At 42.9% G+C, this 23,459-nt stretch overlaps 1 protein-coding gene across 12 annotated transcripts in view; it reads left to right on the top strand.

Moving 5' to 3' along the window:
• MAGI1 (membrane associated guanylate kinase, WW and PDZ domain containing 1) overlaps nucleotides 1-23,459 on the top strand; it is a 361,197-nt gene that overhangs the window by 263,749 nt on the left and 73,989 nt on the right. For all 12 annotated transcript variants that reach the window (XM_080382824.1, XM_080382819.1, XM_080382821.1 and 9 more), the window contains exons 3-5: nucleotides 4,764-4,883; nucleotides 17,981-18,187; nucleotides 21,081-21,291. In XM_080382824.1, coding sequence (XP_080238950.1) covers nucleotides 4,764-4,883; nucleotides 17,981-18,187; nucleotides 21,081-21,291 — 538 coding nt within the window. The remainder of the gene's footprint in view (nucleotides 1-4,763; nucleotides 4,884-17,980; nucleotides 18,188-21,080; nucleotides 21,292-23,459) is intronic.

Raw genomic sequence — 23,459 nt, 5'->3', positions numbered from 1 at the left:
TGGTCAGTGGAGGTGAGAAGCGAATGACTTGTGGTTTGATTAGCTCTATTTTGGTGGCTGACCAGATTATCACTGCCAGCCAGTGGAACTGGATGTAGAAGAAATACGGAATCGTATGTGCAGAAATCATTGCTTTGCAAATGGGAGATGTAGGTGTTCTGCACTTGAGAAGTCAACTTCTGAATGTCTTGCTCTAGGGGCTATTTTGGCTCATGGTAACAGAATTACTGTTCAAGAACTGTTTTTGTTTTAAGAAGAAAGTAATTGAAGTGACTAAGGCCCCTTTGAAGTCTTATTTTTAGATTACAATAAGCAAGATTCTGATTAATTTAGCAGCGGGGCATCAGTGGCTATTAACAGCTTAACGTGAGGCTTGATAAGGAGCTAAACAGCCCCTGAATCACATATTAACAATCTGGCCATACTATAATTGAGGCTCATGTTGGGTAATTGTCAGCGTGGTTGATAGGCAACACAACAGCAGCAGCTATTTGTCTTTTAAATGGGGCACTTAAATTATTCAGACGAATAGTTCCTAGTCTTCAGTACATCTGAGCCACGGTCCAGTTATTCTAGGTGTGGATGACAAGCTTTAGTTTAGTTAGCTTCAGTGCAACATGGGCTCTTCTCTGGGCAAACTCACCTTTGTCTGGAAGCAGTTTCTCAGGTGAGGTCTCCTTCTGTAGCCCAAACATTAGTGATGCATGGATAAACTGGGATACAGCTAGCTTGGGTGTGATAACCAAACCAACAGCTGGGCAGACATTTCACCTAGCATCTCAGCCACCCATGTTACGTGTAGTTTTACCTCCCCAGACCAAGAGAGAAAGTAAAACCTGCAGTACTAACCCTTAGTCTTACTTTTATTATAATTTTTTTGTAAGTCTGCTGTGGTGGCAGAAGATTCGAGCAATTGTCCTGTGAGTGTGATGTCTCCAACTAGTTTTGTAAGTTGTGGGACATTCCAGTCAAATAAGAGTGAAAGTTTGTGAATCATTAAATGTGCAGAAGGAGTTGCTAACCACTTGGTTTCTCCTCCAGTTCCTTCTTGCTGTAGCATTAACAATTCTAAGCTAGTCACACAGTGTGACATAGCTCAAATTAATTAGCTAAATTGCTACCTAATGGCAATAAGATTTGATGCCACTTAATATTTCAGTGCAAACATGGCAGGCAGGTTAACGTATTTAAGTATGATTGGCTCGCCTTTTCCAGTGGAGTATTTTAACTCCTGTTTGGACCATCTACAGCACATATTGTGCTCAATTAATTCTGCCATTAGCAGTGGTCTGACCTGCTATTAGCTCTGATAAAATGTACAGTCATCTCCACAGCTCCCTCCTTCAGTGATGACCAGCTTGTGGTAAGGATACTGGAATGCAATTTAACGGGGGAGGGAGGACAGACACACTACGCTTTGTAGTCACATTATAAAGTCACATATAAATAAGTCACATTAATGATGGGAGACTTAATTACAATTTGGAGTTTATCAGCAGAAAGCTCTAATGAATGGAAACTTGCAGCCTGCAGTGGTGTTGGGCTGTGCACACACATGCTGCAGAGTAGTTGAGCAGTTGTTTCAGGCTGTGGAAAGGCTCCAGGTGGAAGGTGCTGATTATTCGTAGCATCCTGTGCCTGGGAAAAGTCATCAGGATTGTTTATGTGCCTCTTGGTTTTCTTTTCTTTCCCCCTTTCTTTCCGCCCGCCCTCTCCCCCCACCCTCCTTGTGAAGCAGCCCTTCTGGCTTTGTTGTAAGTGTGGTTTGTAATCATTGTACACATCCCAGATGGTTCATGAAAACTCTTTGAAATGCCATCTGCCAGGCGTGTGTCCAGCCGGCAGCCTGTCATTCTGCTACAAGAAAAACGGAGGCGGGTTTACCCTTCCCCCTGCCTTTCTGAATTGCATTCAGTAACTCTTGCTCAGATGTGAAGCAGGATAACAGCCCGAGCATCTGCAAGCAATCTTTGCTTTAGACAGCAACACGGAAAGTTGTTGGATTTTTTGCCTTCGCCCAGATAAGATATCCTAACCAGTGTAGTTTTTATTTTCCCTCTGTTGCTGAGGACCGATGCGAGGTGACAAATGTTATCGCTGTGATGTAATGTTTTTCTTTTACGCGGCGACTTGGCATTTCTAATGCATTCAGCGTGTGTTGCAGGCAATCGCGCTGATAGCAAGCACATCTGCGATTTTTCGACTTGAACATATTCAGGAAATTAAGAACACTGAGATGAAACAAATAGATCCATTAAAATGGCTCAGAGGAATTATGGCAGAGATATAATTGTCATGTCAAATAGGCAGCCAGCACTAGTAAACTGCTGACTGCAATTTCACCACTATAAAAATTCAGAAGGAAAAAAAAAAAAAAAGATTAAGAAATACTTTCTGTGGGAAGATATAGATAAAGAAAAGAGAGTTTTAAAAGATACAGTGGGTCGTGAAGTCCCCTGATCTTTGTGTTTCATGAATGTGTGTTGTCAGTTACTGGGAAAAAGTATGTCCCAATCTTTGTCATTCAGCTCGCGTGCCACGTGGCTCGGGGTGACGTTTGACTGATGCTTTGGATGTGGAGCACTACAGACTCTTAATTCTCACTTCCATTGTGCTCCAGGCATGGGACAGCTACCGCGCATCGTTGGACAGATTTAGTGCTGAGGTTTTTCCATTCTTCTTCCTCTCTCATGGGCCTGGTTTAGGGGAACCTGGCAGTACTCAATAGCCGTGATGCTCTGGTGAGGGTCCTCACAGCCTGAACACCTACAGCAGTGTCAGTGCCTAGGGAGGAGATGCTGCGACCCTTTATCCCAGCTGCTGGGTGTGTGCACGCTCCTTGCATGCCAGGGAGGGTCCTATGTGGGCGTTGCTGGCTGAGTTTTTCTGCCTGGCTTCAGATGGAAATGCCAGCACTTGGGCACAAGAGGGGCATGTGGTGTACTTCCAGTGTTTCTCTGGTCTAGATCTGTGAAAGACATCTGTCCTGTCTGACAGACTACTTGGTAAAAATTGTAGTCTTACTGTAAGGGTACAAGAATACAAAGAATGCAAAACTGAATCCTTCCGAATAGGAAAGAGCAATTCTGCTAGTAGGGTGAAGATACCTGTCACCATTTCCATCCCTTTTTTTTTTTTTTTTTTTTTTTTCTTTTTCTCCTCTGGCCTTCACCCATTCACACAGCTCCAAGAGAAGGCACGATAGAAGCATCAAAGGAATTTATAAACTTATCTGGACACTGATGCTAAATAATAAAAGATGCTAAATAATAAAAAGAGAGAGAGAGAGCTTCTATCTTGAAACAAGAGGTGGAGGATGTTAGAGAAAGTGAATGTCTATCAAGGACATTAACCCAGTGATAGTCTTTCAAGGGTGTCACTCTGTCAAGATTGACCTCTCGAACAGTCTCTTGGATGAGTAGGGCACAAGGAGACTTTCCACTTCCCTGGCACTTCAGGAAAACATTTGCCAGATGCAGGCATGGTAGATTTATGCTCTTTCAACTTCTGAGAGCTGGAATCTTCCCAGTTAGTTTCCAGAAGCTCAGCTTCTCTATACTGAGGGTTTAAGAAATTGTACGCGCTGAGAAGGCACTACCCAGGGGCTGGAGGAGTCCCACAGAAGTGAGAAATCATGCTTCATTAAATATTAGGTATGGTTTCCACATCTCTGAAGTTTTTCCCAAGCCAGCAGATTGGTTGCAGCCACAGCAACTCAGACACCTCTAACGCTGCTCTTTCTTCTAAAGTTCAGTTTCCTGTACCATCTGTAAATCTGTCATTTGTATTTAATCTCGGATGTATAGAACCAGCCATCTCCTAGCCTCCAGAGTCATGGAAAATAAAGGCTATTGAACAGAAACGGATCCTAATCAATTAAGCTGTGCTCAGTGACCTAAAATGCAGTGGCCCAAGCCATCTTAGCAAGAAGTCATGAAATGACTCATCTTACACCATGCTTCAAAGGGCTGCAAATGGGTCAGAAGGGAGAGGAGTTTCAGAGCTGGCAGAGTAGCAGTGATCAGAGCCCTGTTCTCCATGGGTCCTAGTTAAATTGCCGAGTGCTAGAGAGAGATTCAGTGTGAATTATTACTCAAAAGAAAAAGTATTTCTTGAACTGGAATGAGCTTATAGGTGAACTTCTCAGAGAAGAGTTTGCAGGTTGTCTCTTTAGTAAGCATGTGTGAATGAATGGTCTGTCAAAACTGTCTCACGGTTCTGTTTAATGTTGAATAAAAAATATTAGCATAAATAGGGATAAAATATTAAGAAGTAGTAAGGGAGAAAAGAGCTTAATGACGTGAAAGAATATTTGGTGAGATAAACTGATAGAGAAATAATGGAAGGTAGAAAGAAGTTGCCTTATCAGAGAATACAGATTGCAATTTTAGTGAAGTTGAAATGTGAGAGACCGTGCTAATAGCAGGAAGGTAATTGCTGGCCTGTTCCCACATATCAAACTCTTCCAGCTGTGTTTCTGTATGTGTTACGAGAGATTTCTTTGCCAGAGAGTCGTTCCGAGAATATAAAAAACCATTGTTGGGTAGAACAACTGGTACCACCAGCTCAACCTGTGATCTGTGTCTTGCCTTGTTTTTACACCGGTTCCTAACTTCTAACTGAACTTTTTGACACTGCTCTCTGTGTAGCTCACAGAACTGTATTTTACAGATACTTTTGTATCTTTATGATCATTTTTGTACTGTCCCTTTTAACTCTTGATAAGAAAACATCTACATTAACGTGCTGGTTTTTCCTTTCAGGCACAACCCGTCCTCCAAGAGAAGGAGAAGTGCCTGGTGTGGACTATAACTTTCTGACTGTGGAGGAGTTTCTGGAGTTGGAGCGAAGTGGGACCCTTCTGGAAGTAGGAACTTATGAAGGTATGGAGCCACGGGCAATGAAAAAGCACTTCAAAATAACCGTGATGGGACACCAGACTTGCATTGCATCACCCTTGCTTGCGTTAACCAGCTCAAGTTAGGACCTCACTTTCTGTCTTAGTGTTCTACTTCCCTCTTCTGACTGTACCCTGAGAGAGGGGATTCCAATATTGCTGTGCTTTTGCCTTTTTCCCTTCAAGTTAACTACCTCAAAAGATTAACATCAGTAGGCCAGGAAAATCCAGTATGAAGTCTAATAACAAAATACTGAGGGAAGACAGCGTGACAGTGAGTGAAGATGCATCTACTCTTTGTTTCCACCCCTGCTCATCTCCTCTCCTTCACCCCTAAATACACATCTTTCATCACCCAATTGTCTCACCATGCAGCTACATGATGCACTACTTTTGGCCTTTTTTTCCCCTCTTTATTCCTGGATAATTACTTCTAACTTGGGTCATTGTGTTGCTCCTTTTTACAGCACAGCTTTACAAACAACAGCACCAAGACTGCCAAGGGGCACTGAAATGTCACCAGGGTGAAAGCGGGGAAAAGATAGCTTTGACTTCCAGAGAAATACAAGGCAAATTGGCCATATTTAGGTACACAGTAGTATTTGTGTAACTAAACCTGCAATCTGTATCTCCTCTGAATTGAAAACTCCTTTTGTGGTGGTTTTTTTGTGTGTTGTTGTGTCCATCAGTCCCACGCCCACCCCCTGCCCTGCAAGCATTGAAATGTCTTCATTGAAAAGACAATGAAGAGAAATATCTTACAGGTGTGAAAGTCCTTCCAGTATACTTCAGCTCATTCATATCGTATTTCCAAAGGATCTTTTTGTAATTATGAGAAGTTTAAAAAGCCTTATTCTTGCAGCTGTTAATAAGAAAAATGAAATTCATTTAAAAATATGAACTACACGCAAATAGCCAATAGTCATCAAATATGAACAGAGGAGATTGTGACATGCGGTTTTGGATTTTACGTTCTAAAAAAAATTCCTAAAACACTGTTTATTTAGCCTGCTTCTTTAAAAACTCCCTGATAAGGTCACCTTTAAACCTTGCACTTATTCCCAACTGCAGACAATTGCAGTGTCAAACCTGATTTACATGAAGATGCTAAATGTATAATTTGGTTTCACTCTTCCACCTCTCTGAGCTGATTAGCTCCATCAGCACCAATGCGAACGTTCCAGCAGCAGCACTTCTCCAAAATGAGCTTTTTCCTCTCCATGTTTCTAATTATAACACTAAATTAGTTTTCTTTGTCATGGTGCTTGAAATAGATCAGCTGAACGGCCTCGCCATTACTTCCTGATCGTATTTGTTCTGGTGACCTTTCCACTTGGAAAGACAAAATGGGTAACTGTCTGTAAGCTGGCTCCTGGGACACGCTGGGAATTAGTTTTCAGGAAATGCTGTACCCATCTGGGACAGTTATAACCTGGTCGTTTCATTGCTTATGTGATTATATGCGGTAGCAGCTAAACTGTTTAGATTTCATGGGTTGTTCCTTTGAGTTGCTGAAGATGAGGTTGATTTCTCATAAGTCTAATGCGTATTTAATTTCTGTGGGTGATAGAAGTGCCTGAACTTTAAGGGAGTAATTTGTCAGAAGCGCTGAGAAGCCTCTTTCCACATTGACGCCAGTGACACTGGTGCCTAGTGGTTCTGTAGAGCTGGCCCGTGGAGGGAAAAATCAATAAGAATAAAGCAAATAATGATGATGCATGTGTGCGCATATGCATCAAGACACATTACTATTTCATTGTCATGTGAAATAAATAAAGTTAATTTTTCATTTACACTTTCAAGAAATTATTTTTCTGCCTTCTGAGATTTCTTTAATGGCTTTGTTGTACTTTTTTTGGAAATCTTATTTTACAACTGCATTGATCAAAACATTGCTGATCTTGATTAGATCTTGGAAGATGGTGTGATTCAGACTCAACGCTGCGATCACCAGCAATTTTGTCCATAAAAAAAAATAATCTGCCAAATACCACAGACGACAAAGTAGGTTAGACTTCTGACATTCAAGAAGTGTTTGTTATTGTCCAGTTTTATAGTCTTAGATTAATTATTTGGTTTATGTTGTATTTTGCTACCTTCTTTTTTTATTATTATTTTCGAAGTGTACCACCATGATGAAGTTGATTATATTTTTGACCTTGCCAGTGATGACTTATTCTAAACCAGAGGGATGGAACCCAACAAAAGGAAATAACCTTCTGTTTCTCTCTGAAGAACCATAAAATAATGCATGGCTTTTATTATTAATAATGCTACCCATTGTACTGAGTAGGAATCAATTGCAAAGATAGGGTTGCTTTTGATTACAGTGCAATTACGTGATTTAGAGATGAAGGAAGGGGAATGCTATGAAATGGAGAGTAGTGATGATTAATAGGGAATTTTTCGTGTGCCTGGCAGCCACAAGCTCATGTGGCTCAAGCAGGCTGGTGGTTTGGGGTCAGGGTGGTGGTCCCAAGTTTCCTTCTGGCCGACGTAAGTTGTCAGTGTCTGTATGTGGTGGTGGTGGGATATGGATGTATGCTCTGTATTTCTGTGCTATGATTCAGCAGCTAGGGAGGAAGTCTGACCCAAATGATCAAGATAAAGTTTTAGCATTACTGGATGGCATTTGTTTGCCTATCGAAGGCATAAAGCCGCCTGGGTACTTGAACTACCATTGGGAAAAACCTTGTGGAAGACACAACACAAGCATTTGTTTAGTAACAGTTACTGAAGAGAACTTATGGGAGAAAAATTAGAAAACAGGGAGCCATCAGAAGAGGAGTGGTACGCAGGACATTAATGCTGATATGGATTTTGATACTGGTTTGGAAAGAATAAAGAACAAGCAGAAGAGAACAGCTGGAAGCCATAAAGGAGTAGGAGAATGTGTCAGGTTTTAAAAGGACAACCTGGGCTTTAAAAATGCTCTAATTGCAAAGAAAGAAACTGCAAAATGAATAGGACAAAGAAGGTGTTGCCTACCTACTGGGCTGCACAATGGCATTATTATTTTTTCTGGTGCACTGCAAATAGGTTCGTCTGGGCAGTTTTTGGTTCACATGCCAGTGAATGCAGAGCGGGCATGGCAGCTGCTTTTTTGGTCACTTGTCACCTCTCTGGTATGTTCTGCACCCAAAATGCTCCAAAAATTGTAGTCAGGTGGGAGAGGGGGCATTAGGAAGCCCTAATTCCTGAGGTTTTCAGTTCCAGTTTTAACATGCTGGGGTTTAACCATAAAGCCTAGAAATTTCTTTTTTCTCCCAATGAAAGCAACATGGTGATCACATGAATCCAGGAGCTGGAGCTGAAGCTGAAATCCTAGAAGACCTACCCAGAGCTGTGGTGCTGCACCAGTACTGGTGCTTTTTGCACCACCTGCATACTGGTAAAGATGCACAGAACGTGCTCAAGCCAGTTGGTAATTCCCTTTGACAATACTTTCTAGGAAGGAAAAGTCTTTTTAGACTGCCCATTATCTAGGCCTTCTGGTGGGTAGGAAATTATGATAATTGTAATCTCAGGCACTTATTGACTGCGCCTTCAGGGCGTAAAATAGTGACGGATGCATGGAAGTGATTGTGTAGGTTACTAATTATTTAGCAATTACTTCTGCATTTGAATTGCAGGCTCTCAGAGAGACCCCAAGGGAGGGCTGTGTTGAGCAGAACCAAAACTTCTAGATATTACTTGTGTTTCTTCCCCATCTGCTGAGTGGCCTTGGGCAGATCAGGTAACTGCTCTGTACTTCAGGTTACTGGCCTGGAGAATATTAAAACAACACTTACTTCTCTCTTCATTAATATTTCAGCAGATACCCTGTGCCTGCAGTTATCTGCTGTTACAAACAGGAGGGAGAGAGTGGAAGCGGTGCTGTTTCAGAGGGCTGTGCTGAATGCAGCAGTGGAGGTGGCTGCTGTGCAGAGAAGCACAGGGCCATTAGCATGGTGGCTGAATTTTGAATGGTGATGGCTGTGTCGCTGGGGTCTGGTGAGGCTGTATTAATGAATGCCTGCCCAGCACTTAGTGATCCTCAAAAGAAAAAGTGCTTCACTTTATAACATGTGAAGGGTTATTACATTATAGTGTATTATTGTCAAGGCATCATCTTTCATTCTCAGGACAAGTGTTATGTGATTGCCAAGAGAAGTAATAAGTAATCTGCATTAGTCTGATGACTAAGATGTAATGGGGTGACTTGCTAACATTTTTAAAGTGTATAAAACTAGCTACTGTAGACAGGGTCTCCGATTGTGGTACTTAATGAGTGTAATAAATTACCTTAATAGTGCAGTTAAAATTTCAGCTGAAGTAGAGAGGTGTATTCAGCAACATGCTTCAAATCAAGATGCCTTTAGCCTAATTTATCTGATGTGCTAGCTCTCCTTGGGTTTCTTCGCAGCAGCCCCACTCCCCCAGCTGCTTTAGCAAAATGGCTGGATTTTCTTTGCTGGTCTTCTGGTGTCTTCACAGCCTGTGGGTTTTGCCAACTTAGTGCAACCTTGAAATGACAGCTGTGTCTGTGGCATGCAAAACCTGATGGGAAGACTGGGCAAGGAAGGGTGGCAGATGCTGGGGATGCCCATGCAGCGGAACAACATGTTCCGCTTAATAAGATGAGATCTGCTTATTATTGTCTCCATAGTACAGATTGACTCAATAAATCATAATGGCTCCTCTAACATCATTACAATGTATCATGTCAAATATCCACTTATTAACATCTGTGCACTGCAGAAAGATTCCTGTTCTGTCTTTGGCTTTTATACTTTGCTTTTTTGTTTGTTTGGTTGGTTATTTTTTTAAACACTAGTAAGAAGAAAAGACACGTTCCTGTGTATGTGAATGATTATCAGTGTTAAGCGTGACTGCTGCTGTACTGAAGTGTCATCTGATAATAATGCTTCATTCTACAAACAGCTAAAGTGGTAGCTGAGTAACTCTCTAAAAGCAAATATTCAAATCTCTGATAGTGGTTTAGAGTGGTTTTGAATTTCCTGTGCCATTCCTGATTGTTTTTATAGGAAGTTTTTCAATGTGAGCTCTGCCTGAAATTGTTCATTAGCAGTCCTGCTTTTCACTGGTTTTGATGCATTTTAAAACATCAAACTTGGAGGAGAAGGTTGTTCCTAAACACCTGTGGCAAAAAAAAAGGTAGAGTGAACTAGTTGCTTTTTTCCTAAGTTAGATTTCAGGTTGTTTTTTTTTTTAAGGCAGCATTTATTTATCTCTAACCACAGTGTGATGTGTTGAAGGCTGTTCATAGTAGTCCATTGATAGATGGCAGCCAGGCATATTTAGCATCGTTTCTTGGTACTAGATGTTGTCAGGACTGTCTTGAGAATTGGCTACTCCCTGCTGGTGTTAGCAGCTCCTTTGCAGCTGGGCAGCCCTTCTGCACCATGAGGCAGCCCAGCTGCCGCAACCCGTGGCATTTCCCTGCCACTGCAGAGCTCAGCCTGTGCTGCGAGCTATGATACATGCCACTGCCTTCCGGAGAGGCGAGGTGTTAGTAGGACACATCCTCCTGGTGGAAGTATATATATAAATACTTTATGTATTTCCAAGACGAGTTGCATATTGGAAAGGCTTATAATGGTATTTTCCTAATTCCTACAGCCTTGCAGGAATGTGTGTTCCAGCTGTTTCACCTGTGTTCTCTGTATATACAATGCACAAGCAATGCTTATTTATGTTCCCTATGAATTTTTTAAATCTATTTGCATGTGGATTTAACAGTTGCTGTAATACAGCTTGGCTCAGGAAACACCCTGAGCTTCCATAGTCGTCCCGTGCTCTGTGCTACCAAGGTCTTACTGCTTATGTGTTACTTGAAGTATCTTTGCTTTGTTTTACAAATTTTCCATGCATTAAATGTGCCTGGATGCAGCTGTACATGAGTGTTAACAATAGCATGTGGCAATACTTAGTGATATCTCAACACAGGAAAAATCAGAATAAATGAGGGTGATTTGATCTGTAGGTGACCGCTGTGCTGTCATTGCCTACAAGGACACTAATTGGAGTGTATGTTAAATTTTAGACATAAATTGAAATGTTCACATTGTAATATTTTGACTAAATTAACAAGAAATCCAGACTGATCTTTCAGTGAACCTCACCATTAATAACTACAAAAAGTGACAGAGAACCTACTATTCAAAGCAAATTGGATTTGTCTATATTGTCGGTTAATTTCCCTGAGTTCTCTTCCGTTGCTTGTGTTTTGCTTCGGATCCAGATGCTGTATCTGCAGCCTCCTCTGGTTGCCTGGATACTCTGAATTTCCTCAAGGCAATTGCTAATCAATGTGCAGTTGCAGCTAGGTGAATCCCACAGACAGCAGCCAGATCTGTCATCTAAATGTATAGAAATCTGTAGCCAAATGTGATCTGGGAAGAGAACAGACAAAAAACCCTGTAGCAGGAGCTCTGCTCCCAGGAATCAATTCATCCCGTGCTAATCAGACACAAGCACTCTTGCTGGATTAGATGAGCAGAAGCTCTTCTGCTAAAATTAAGGGTCAATTGTTTTGCTTCTTGTAGAGAAGAAGAGCTGCATCTTGGAAAAGAAAACAATTACATTAATAATTACATTTAAAGTCTTTTTGTCGAGGCCTTGCTTAATTTTGCTGCTTATCTCCAAGTCACTTTCCCGAAATACCCATTTGCATCAATGAAGCAAGCTACAAACTGCTTTTTAAAACATGAGCTGTTAATGGAGTCATTGTTAACATGGAGTGGTAGCTTTGAAGATCAGATGCACTTCTTGTGGACGCAGGGTCCTCTGTGCTACACAGAGGCTTTTGAGTTTCTTGGGATTTTTATAATTGCAAAATTATGCCTAACAGTAGGCGTCAGTAAATTCAGAACTGCAAGAACTCTGCTTGGTCCTTTCCTGAGACACAAATGCACTCCCAGTCCCAGGCCTAAATCTCTTTGCACCAGAAAACCAAGACAAATTTTCCTCCCCCGGAAAAGATAATAGCTACCGCAAAGCCGGCACCTACAGATTAAAGCGACTGAAATAGATGGTTTGGGACCACATTCGTCAATTGATGTTGTACCATTAGGATTAATGCTCAAGCTCCTGCCTACCTTGCACACAGCTCTTCTGCCTTCTTTCACCTCTCCATGCCAGCCCTGCCACCCTGGCCCCAGCCCAGCAGCTTCGTGGTCTCATCTTCCCTCTCTGCAAGGTGAAACACCTGCGTTCCACTATGGAGCCTTTTAGATTGCACCTCTGCTCTTGTGCCTTTCTACCTGTTCCAGAAGCGGCATCTTGGATGGATGGAGTCCTTTCCACTTGAATTTAATTGAATGGTGATCCGCAAAATTTTTCGTGGATTAGATTCATAGTTATTTTACTTAAGGGTAGCTAATTGGTGTATTTTTGTGAAGTACATTTCAAATTACAGGTCACGTAAAAAACTTACGGGTGTTTGTGAATTTACGGCCCATCAGGCAAATATTTAATAAGATTGTTTTGTTATTTCAAAATAGAAAACAAGCTTTCCATTACTACTATGTTTCTAAAATTGAAAAATAAAGTTCTCTTGGCTGACAGCATTGCTTTAATTCATACGCTGCAGGACAGGGTAGAAGCTGCTCTAGATTGCTTTCATTGATTATGATCACTGCTTGAATTGGCAGAGGAAGAAGTGTTAGGATGATGAGAACTTGTCTTATTGTTGTGATTAGTTGTTACCGAAGTCTAATTACTGTGCATGATGCTAAAATGTGTAAGCTGCTGACACTTAGAGATAAGGAGATGAAAAGAAATCAACTCATTCCAAATAGCTATTCTGGTTTTTTTTTTTTCATTATTATTGTTATTTTTTTGCACTCTCCTGAGCAGCAGTTTAGAGCATGTGGATTAAGTCATGGATTTGGCTGCAAAAGCTGCCATCAAACTTAAGTTGTGGTTAAATAAGTTTTAAGCACCAAGGGACTGAGTAAAGTAAGGGTTAGGGAAAGGTGATGACAAGGAATTCAGTTTAATGGTATGTGCATCTGCTGAATGAATGCATTATTATTAGCTATTAATTCAGTCGCTGCAGGCAGGATCCAAATGTGATTGGGAAGAAGGTAAAGCTTAGAAGCCTGGTTCCCATAGGAATCAGACATGGGAAAGGGCTGTGTTCTGCCAGGCTGGCTGTTTCAGAACCAGCATTTCCACAGAAAAGTAGAGGTTTTCCTGCTGTCTTGATCAAGGAATCTCCTTTGTCGGGGAGACAGGCTGCTCTTCTTCAGCTTTGGGACATCACGTTAGGGGCACAGCCCTCAGAAGTTTTGCAGAGATTCACCTGAGCTCAGCACCCCGGGGAGTCCTGCCATAACTACTGTGCTGACTTTAGAAAATGTTTTGGGATCCTCTGGGATGACAGATGCTTGTGTATGCACATGTAACATGCTGTTAATAATTAGAGCTGATTGGATATTCAGTGCAAATTACACTAGCTATGAAGTTAGCCCGTTCTTTAGGCTTACAAGTGGCTCACAAAACACTGTTAAAGCATATTTTTAAATGTATGTTTTTTCATAAACACTGACAGATTTAATTTGAACAAATAATGTTGAGTCTGAGTGTTTTAAAACTCTTGCTGGGATGTTCACTGTCAGTTGTTAATGGTGCACGTTTGGATTTCTGAGTCACAGGGTAAATATTTTATCTCTGCAATTTCTAAGATTAAAGATGAGTTTCAAAGATAATTTTGTGCCAGTCCCTCCTAATGATGTGTCTGCCCCCATGCCCAGGCCCACATGCCATGTCTTCATAAAGAACTGCTTAGAGAAGAGAAATAGATCTGACTGCATCCAGCAAACATGACGAAAAGAGTATTTCCATTTTCTCTCATTCTCCATGTCACCTGGAAGCTGAGTTGGAGCTTTCTTTTGCACTTTTGCATCATGAACTGGGTTGTTTTCCAAACATGTATGTCCTTGTATAAATCTGAAGGAAGAGCTGTGATTTCCTGGAATATTGACTCGGGCTGAATCTGCCTCCTGTGGAGGAAAAAGAAAAGTTCAGCCCCAATAGCTGCATTTCCCATATTCCGTAAAACAAACCCCACACGTGCAGAGCTATGCTCAGTTTCAGATTCCTATTTGCTCGTTGTATGTGTTCATATCTACTTGTAGGGATCCTCTAAGACAGCACACTGTTTCAGTAGGAAATAATTACTAACTAATAGTAACAACAACCATGGCTGGTTTGAAACGTGACTAATGATTTCAGTGTAAGCAAATCTGAAATAGAGAAGCCTGGTTTTCTGCTGAGGACTGTTAGGAACTCCAACCTTGCTTCTTGCTAGAGGAACTGAAAAGGAGCAAAACTTAAAAATAAAATAATGTATTTCTCTGCAATTGGTGGAGGGGTGGTAACATCTGTGCCATGTTCCTATCCGGAAGAAACAAAACCCCACACTAGCAACATCTATGTATCCCCTCCCTTCACTTTGTTGCATCCATTGCAAAAAGATTTAACCATTTACAACAGACCTGAAATAAATTTTGCACAAAATAGTCATGCGCAGTGCCATAAGGTAAAGCTGTTCTCACTAATATGGCACGCAAGTGGCTCTCTCTGCTTAGCAGTTAACATCCTTAGAAAACACACATTGTGTCGGGGGGGAAGGAAAACAAAAAAAAAACCCTAAACAAACAAAAACCTGAACCCCAAACTAGCAGCATTCTTAGGAGAAATGCCGAAGGGGATAGAATGGGAGTAGGGTTGATTATACTTTTTCTGCCTACCTACCTTTGTATTTCCCCTTTGCGCTCTCTCTCCCCTATTCCTCCTCCTCTTGTATAAACCAGCCCTGCAGTATGTAGAGCATAAGAATAATTTCTCTAGCAGAGACTGCAACCTGCTTGAGGAGCCTCCATCCCCATTAGAGGCTCTTTCCAGAAGAAGTAATTTCCTTCTCCCTATAAATTATGTATCAATGTACATTTAAGATTCTGAAATGAACAGAAGATGAAAGCATTGCAGAGCGTTGCTGCTCCTATGGAGCGGAATCCGCGATGTTGTATACAGGCTCGAGCACACCTTGTTAAGACAAACCTGCACGTGTTGCTGTCCTAGCACTCCAGCTGTAAAAGCATGGAGGCAGGAGCAACTCAGACTTCTCCAGCCTCAGCTCTGCAAGAAAGACTTTTTCTCTTCTTGGGAGGCAGTGCAGGGGAAAGGTAGCAATATGTGTCTGAAGTGGTCTTCCCAGACGGACTCTGCCACCTGAGCCAGGGTGATTCCTGGTCTCCCTTGCTCCTGATGTGTCCAGAGACCTTCCAGAGTCACAGGCTGAGTTCTGCAAGTGCTGAGGCAGGTATGATCCCTGTGATCTTACCCTAAACCTGACAGCCCATGCAGGTTCAGGGTTGTAAGGGACTTAGATGCTCTAACGGGAAAGGTAATGCAGTCAGCTAAAGAGGAGTTGAGATTAAGAACTAGTACTTCAAACTGAAGTAAGGGTATGTCATTTGGAACCTCCAGTGTGTGATGGCTGAGCAGTATGAACTGCGCTGAGTGACTGGAAGTACTGCATACAGCACTGAGGCAGGTCAATGCAGAGCTGCTTGACTAACTTTAAACTCTTGTGCTGTATCTCAGTCTATGAATGATGCTGTTGGCTTCTGCAACAAAAATACACACGCATCTGTATAAAAATAAACTAAAAGATCTTTTTTAGCAGAGATGAGGTTTTAAAGTGCCTTCACGCAATCTGCCTTTGACACGTGGTTTCCATCTAGTGTAACAGTGTTAATAAAGGGGCGTGTATACTTTTTGGAGAATGGATATTAAATATATAATGTAATTATCATAGAATCATAGAACGGTCACATGTCTTTTGATGCAGCCCAGGATACCGTTGGCTTTCTGGGCTATGAGCACACATTGCTGGGTTGTGTGGAGCTTCTTGTCAACCAATACCCCCAAGTGCTTCTCCTCAGAGCTGCTCTCAGTCCGTTCTCTGCCCAGCCTGTATTTGTGCTTGGGATTGCCCTGGCCCATGTGCAGGATCTTGCACTTGGTCCTGTTGAACTTCATGAGGTGTGCACAGGGCTGCCTTTTGAGCCTGTCGGGATCTCTCTGGATGGCACCCCTTCCCTCCAGTGTGTCAACTGCACCCCACAGCTTGGAGTCATCATGAAACCTGCTGAGGGTGCACTTGATTCTACTGTCTCTGTACCTACTAAGATGTTAAATAGCGCTGGTCCCAATACTGAGCCCTGAGGAACACCACGCTTACTGGTCTCCACTTGGACGTTGAGCCATTGACCACAACTCTTTGAGTGCGACCATCCAGCAATTCCTTGTCCACCAAGTGGACAATCTGTCAAATCCGTGTCTCTTCAGTTTAGAGACAAGGATGTCATGCATGACAGTATATGATGTTAGCTCTCTTCCCTTATCCACCAACACTGTAATCCTGTTGTAGGTGACCACCTAATTTATCAGGCATGGTTTCCCTTAGTGAAGCCATGTTGGCTGTCACCGATCACCTCCTTATTTTTCACGTGCCTTAGCATAGTTTCCAGGAGGATCTACTCCATGATTTTGCTGGGCGCAGAGGTGAGACTGACTGGCCTGTAGTTCCCTGGGTTATATTTCCCCATTTCCCCTTTTCCAGTCAGTGGGAACTTCACTAGACTTCCACAACTTCTCAAATACAATGGATAGTGGCTTTATTCTGTGAAGATAGAACTTCATCAGTCAGTTCCCTTGGGATTTGCAAATGCATCTCATTGAGTCCTGTGGACTTGTGCAACTTCAGGTTCCTTAGATGGTCTCAAACCTGATCTCCTGCAGTGGGTGAACAAAATATGCACTGAAAAAACGAAAAATAGAGCTTTCAAGTTCTACATAGACTGTGGAGATAGATGAAGCGTGTAATCAAATATGCGTGTATATTAGACAAGAATTTTGTGCTGCTGCCACAGTTGAAGTCATACAGGAGGGCATCCTTTATATTTTGTCATAGCAGAGAGTATAGGGAGAATTTTTAAGTCCACCCTTGGAATCCAAAGGTGCGAAATAAAATTTAATAGTAATTCCTGAAAGGGAAAATTCTGAGGAGTTTTATGTTGTATATCACAGATCATTGTGTAAAACGTAAAAGATGCACCTTGCAATAGGTCTGAATTGCTGTAACGCCCAGCACTGCGGGAACTGATTCCAGACCTGAGGTTCCTGTGGAGCATTTCAGAGCAAATGGAGCCCTGCTGTGGTGTTTGAGGTGAAGTGAAACAGGAATGGTGCAATACCTCCAGGCGGTTCCGGCATCAGTGAATCTGCACTTATTCTGTATTTCTTCCATGGCCAGTTAAAACGACAACAAAGCATCCCAAGCACTTTGCACTGTTTCTGACACCTCTGGCGATGGCTGCCCAGAGCTGTGTGTTGCATTAACTGTGGGTGCATCTTTGTCACTTCAGGTTTTGCTTTAAGGTCTGGTTGTTCCCTTCTACCCAAGTTGACCCAACTGCTGAGTTTCCTCTTTGAAGAAAGTGATGCCACGTGGTGTCTTTTCTTTTCTATCCTTTGACAAAGTTTTCCTTCAGAGAGAGAGAACAGTTTTTGCTTTTTAAGTGCAACATCCACCCTAAAAGAACCTGTGTATTAAAGCAGGCCATCGAGCCTTTTATCACTTCTCTTGGTGATAGCAGTCATGAATTTTTTATTTTCTGCAGGGCTCACTCCAGATCTGCCACAGCATTGTGTGGGTGCACACATGTAAAAAGGCTGCTAATTGAAATTCAGATGTAACAAGATGAAGTTTTGCTATTCACCGTGACTGCCTTTTGTTTTAGCCCTTGTACGCTCAGTGCACCTAAACAATGCAACCGTTGCTTCTCCTTTTAGATTCAACAGCAATAACTTAAAAGGCAAGAAATATTTCTGTGTCTGCTCTAGAGATGAAATGTGCGCCCCAAAAAAGGGGAATGGTGTGTATTAGTATATTTACTTGCTTTTGGTGAGAGACAGAAAATTTAATGGAACTGAAAATAAAATAAAATAGAAAACTTGCTGCTATAAACTGTTCCCTTTTGAAGATGCAAATGTGTTTCTATTGCCTAGGTAACTATTATGGAACGCCCAAGCCTCCCAGCCAGCCCCTCAGTGGGAAAGTGACTTCCACTGATGCTTTGCAAAACCTGCAGTGTGGCTCCAAGCAGTCGACTCCAAAGCGAACCAAGTCTTACAATGATATGCAAAATGCTGGCATAGTGCATACAGAGAATGAGGAAGAGGATGATGTACCTGAAATGAGCAGTAGCTTCACAGGTAAAACATAAGTTCCGTGGTCCATCAGTTAGGATACATGGGGAAGGTTTTCAGAGGGGGATTTTTTTTTTTTTTTGGGGGGGGGGTGTTTTTAATGGACTTCCTGCAAAGCTGTTAGTGCCAGACAGAACTGGCCAACAACACTTGAATGGCAGATGTCCAGGTGTGGACAGTCACATACATCATTGTATTGTCTAAAAAGTCACTGTGGGATTGAGCTGGATGAGAAAAAAATTGGGGAATAGTTGCAGAAAGTTCAAGGATGTCTTGCGATATGGTTGATAGTTACAAACAGTATGAAATGACTCATCCAGGATTACATTTGAAATTATTTATTGTTTCTTTCTAAATAAGTTTCTGTCCTTTCCCCTTCCTTGCATCTAGAGATACTCATCACGTACAATTACTAGGTGCTCTTCTCCTAGATACCTTCCAGCTAAGTGAGGGCTGCTTGCTGTAGGAGTGAGGTATGAAACATGGGTGCAAACTTTGTATTTTATGCAGGCCTTGTGTCCTGCTGAGCACAGATCTCAGTCCCGCTGTGGCTACCATTGAGCTGAGAGATCGTTGGAAACTTCTGCAATTTAAAGTCAAGTGCTGTGCAGGCAGATTCAGAGCAAAATAATATTGAAGATCAGTTGAGTTTCCACAGAAATCAACTGGAAGTTTGTGAAGCTCTGAGGAGCAAGAGCTCTTCCCCATGTCGGCAATCCTGGTATTTGTTAGCGCTTAGAGCATTACTTCCTCAGCTCAGTTTCAAGCACTGAATTCGTCTTCCTTGATCCCTTTGAGGTAAGCACTTAGCAGGGAGCATTATCCACACCTTCAAGCCTTCGCTTGCTGTGGGTGCTCACCATCACTACTGGCACTAGGTCCTTTGTCATCCTCTGGTCACTTCCTACCACCATGACAATTTCCCTTCCCAGCCTCTGGTAGGTCATAGGAACTGTCATGCTAGTTCCTACCTGCCAAAGTCCTGGCTCTAAAGTCTGTGTAGAGCTCTAAAAGGATTTAGACAGAGGTGTAGTTTTGGCCCTCTCTGGGCCAGACTGGCAAATGGCTTTGAGGCTTGTGCTGTGCTGGGCTGCTGCCTGTTACGTATTTCCAACCCAAGTCACTCCTGGCTGGCCTAATCCCTCCCGGGCTGGAGTTTCTGTCTCTGCTTACCAGCTCCTTTACAAAGTTCTGTTCTGTGTTCTATGTTGTGACATGGCAGCAACCTCAGCCCTTGTCAACAGGATCTGATTTTGGGAGGAAGCTGGTGGGAGGTGCTGTTTGACCTCCTTGCTGCCCATCTCAGTTTGGTGCCTCTGAACTAATTTGAGCATCGTTTCGCTGCTTTGTTTTCCTTCACAAGATGAAATATTGGGAGATGCAGCTCATTTGTCGCAGTGTTATCACACCCTGGCCCCTTGCCTCCATTAAATGGGCACAGAATCAAGAGAAGAGTTATTTCTCGTATACCAAAGTGATTCCTTATGCTTATTTCACACGTAGACGTGCTAGCCATATTAAAATGCTCCAGCTTCCTTAGAAGACCTCTCAATGACTTGTGTTTTCCAGAGTTTGGCATGTTTACACTCTGAGGCTTTAGCTGGCGATGATTCATTCATGCTTCTTTATCTTGTCATCTTCTACCTAAAAATATTGAATGCCAGGAAGGCAGCTGAGGGTACTGGTATAGTCTAGATATTTTTCTTCCCTCATCTCCCAGTTAGTTATTTTCAGCATCTTCTCTTTCTGCAATGGCAGCACACAGACTAGAATAGTGCAGGAGCTGCAGTTAACAGCCCTCCCAAAAACCAGGGCTGTGAGTCGAGGAGGTCCATGGTCTGTGGTCTAGAGAGCAGAGACGAGGTCCTGGCTGTGAAGCCCTTTCAGTCCCACTGCTGAGGACTGGGCAGTGTGACGCTGATCTCTCTGTCTTTTGCTCGGTGTGTTGCCTGCTGTGTGTACCGGAGGCTGACTGGTGGCCTCAGGTGATTTGGAAGCACTTCCATAAATTTTCAGCACCTTCAAGAACCAGAGAAAATCCCTTTGGTCGACACTGGAGTAATTTTAGAATTTGTCTGTTGTTGCCAAAACCTCTCTGTGAAGGAGTTAGGGGCACAGGCCTGGTTTTTGGAGAGCATTTACTGTGATTGGGGTTGGAAGGAATGAGCAGCACTATCTCATGGATACAGCTCCAAACAGCACTGGTATAAGCATTGGAAATGTTTCCTTTAAGGGAGAAGGGCCAGATACATCATAAAATACTCCTGAGTGACTTTGACTGGTAGGATGCAGTGATGAGCCACAGAATAAACCTCCTCAGACAGCAAGAACATCACTAGTGAGCAGCAACATGTGGACACATGGTGTAGTGCTGACATTCATTCTAATTTTTAATTTAAAAAAGAAAAAAAAAAACACTGCACTGAAGATGTTCACCATTAGCTTGTTGACTTCAAGCTTCTGGCTACCGCCTGCACTTGTAAAAATCTCCCTTTTTGATCGTTCCTCAAACAGGAAATTTTATTCTGCTAATCCCTGTCCCACAACTGGCACTGTGGGAGCAAACCTGTAAGCCTGCTCAGAAGCCCGTTGAAGTTGTCTCCATCAGCGAGCCCTGGCCTCAGACAGCTGGGAAAGCTTTGGTACCTCCGCAGGGCCCGTCGGAGCGAGCAGCGGAGCTGAGCACAGCTCGGCTCGGCGCTGGCTGCAGCGCGTGGGCAAAGCAAGCTCATCCCTGCCGGCAAAAAGGCTGCAGAGTCTTTACCCGGGGTTCATCTCTCGCTGCCTCTTGTGCATTGAAAAGCAAGGAAAGGAAAGCTGTAAGGATAAACCCAGGGAAGCAAAAAGGAAGAGAAAAAGACTGGTTTTTGATGATATTTGTGCTCTTTTTATTCTACAGCAGAGTCTGGTGACCAAGACGAGCATAATACACATACTGTAAGAGAGACAGCCCCACCATCTGCAATTGATAGCCACACCAACGTTCCCACCACGGAACCATCTCAGAACCTCCCTCAATACCTACCTCCTTCTGCCGAGGATAACCTAGGTCCTCTGCCGGAAAACTGGGAGATGGCCTACACCGAGAACGGAGAAGTCTATTTTATAGAGTAAAGCACTTTTTTTTTTTTTTTTTTTTTTTTTTGTTCTAATTCTATCTCTCTCCTTCTCTCTTTGGGCATAAGAAAACCTCCATGGAGACATTTCGTGTGTGTATTAAATATTTAGTGTATAGAGTTATGTTGCAGAGCTGTTAAGTTCCTTAGTGCTTCTGAAGAGGTTTTGCATTTCCTGATTGGATTAACATCCAAATTACTCCTGAGTTCAAAGGCAGAGGGAATTTGCTTGTTTTGTGAAGGTAGTTAGAAAAGCAACAGACATTTGTAAAATGTGGGCCAGTTGTTTTAACGGGTGGAATGAAAACTCCTAATTGAAAGGGCCGAGACTTGGTTTCTGGAGCCTGCCTCTGCGCATAACGCAGCAGGGAGAATTCCTGCATCAGGTGCCAGGGTGGTGGCAGAGCCGGGGAATGGACTCTGTGTGTTGACCTCTTGTCAGAGCAAATGGGCCAAATGTGTTAATAAGCTCCAGTGTTTTGCAGAAGGCATAGCTCAGTGCCGAGTAGGCACAGTAAGTCTGGAAAAGCGGTACCTCGTGCTCTGCTGTCTTTGCCTAAGAGCTGAGAGCTGTCAGCAGTTTTATGAAGATATTGATTTTTTTTCATGCCATAAATAATAGTCTCTAATGATACTCATCTAGATTTATTGAGATAGGAGTAACTTATAAAATGGGACCCGTTAGTGGAAGGGATTTCTTGCACAGAGTTTAGCTAGACATTAAAATTCAATTAGCTTTTGCAACTCAAGCCCGTAGCTGCCTAAGTAGAGGAGCGGGGTGAGGAATTGATTTTGGATTTGATGGTCTGTTTAATATGGTCTTGGAAACTGATATCCTCTGTCTGCGTACCAGAAGCCAGTGGCCACTTAGCACAGAAGAACCTCCTCTGCTGAAGCCCCTTCTGGTACTCCATAGAGTTATGCTGGAGTAGGCCAGTAAGGGAGCAGTCCTGCTCCATCGGCAGGAGAGGGGACTTTTGGACAGGGCCAAGGGAAGGTTTATCAGAGCAGGTTTCCCTTTGGCTGCAGTGGCAAGGGAACCCATCAGAGGAGACTGCCAGAAGATCTGAGGAGCTGGGGGGACTGAGAGCGCTGCAACAGCTCTTCACCAGCTGGGAGACAGCTGCTGTAAAAAAGGCCATTTTCCAGTTACTCCAAGAGGCTCCACCAACACCGTAGTATAAGCCAAAATCTAGAAGGCACAATGCAAATTCTCATCAGCTGCATATCAGATGAAACAGAAGTGTGTTCGTTATCCCAAACACAGTATTCTGCCCCTCATTATGTCCTCAGGGTGCCTCGTTCTTTGACGTACTTGCTCGCTTTAATGTATGTAACACAGGCTGAGTAATAGTCCATGGAGCCTGCCGTTTTCTTCCCTGGAGAAGGACAGATCGTGAGCACAAAATGCTGCCCAAGAAGACAGTTACTCCCTTTTTTGTCCCTACATGGGCCCCTGCTGTCCTTCCTTACAGGTGCTTTAGCCAGGGGTTTTGCTGCAGCCACCAGTTCCCCCCAAACCCATCCCCACGGCTGCTGTATTCTCTGTGTGTGTACATTCTCTTAGCAGTGCAGGACTGTAGCACCTTAAATAATTTGTTAGACCTTTTGCAGGGGAATCATATACGTGGTGGAAAAACGTAGCCTGCGTACACAACTATCTGTCTGACGTGACAATCTGGTAGCACACCAACTGCTTCCTTCCCTGCAGTGCAGATTGACCATTTTGAGGATACATACGCATAGGGAGTGATTTTGTGCAAGAATGTGTTGGTGTGGATGCAGCACTGAATGACTGCAGTTCTATTAATTCTGAGGACACCCTGAGCCTAGAAACAATTTAGTTTGATTTGTATCAAGTTAAGAGAGCAAGCTAATGAGCTGTGTGGACCCAAGCTGGCTCAGATGTCAGTATCATCATCTACAGCGCTTTGGGTTATCCAGTCAGGGTGCTGAAGGGAACAGTGGGAACGTCTGAGATGCTTGCACAGAACCAGCACAGGTCCAGTGGGGCCAGAGCTATGTCGGATAACCAATCCTGATGGCTTGTAGCTGAAGCAATTTGGCTCTTGAGATATGTTTCTCTGGTGCTTTAATTGGGGTTTTCATTACCCAAAGTATCCCAGCTTCTCATTACCCTGCACGTAGATGTATGCATGTTG

The sequence above is a fragment of the Falco punctatus genome, assembly GCF_963210335.1.
Source record: "Falco punctatus genome assembly, chromosome: 4".
Classification (NCBI taxonomy): Eukaryota; Metazoa; Chordata; class Aves; order Falconiformes; family Falconidae; genus Falco; species Falco punctatus.
The sequence above is the reverse complement of the archived record's forward strand: the minus strand, read 5'-3'. Positions and strand labels throughout refer to the sequence as shown.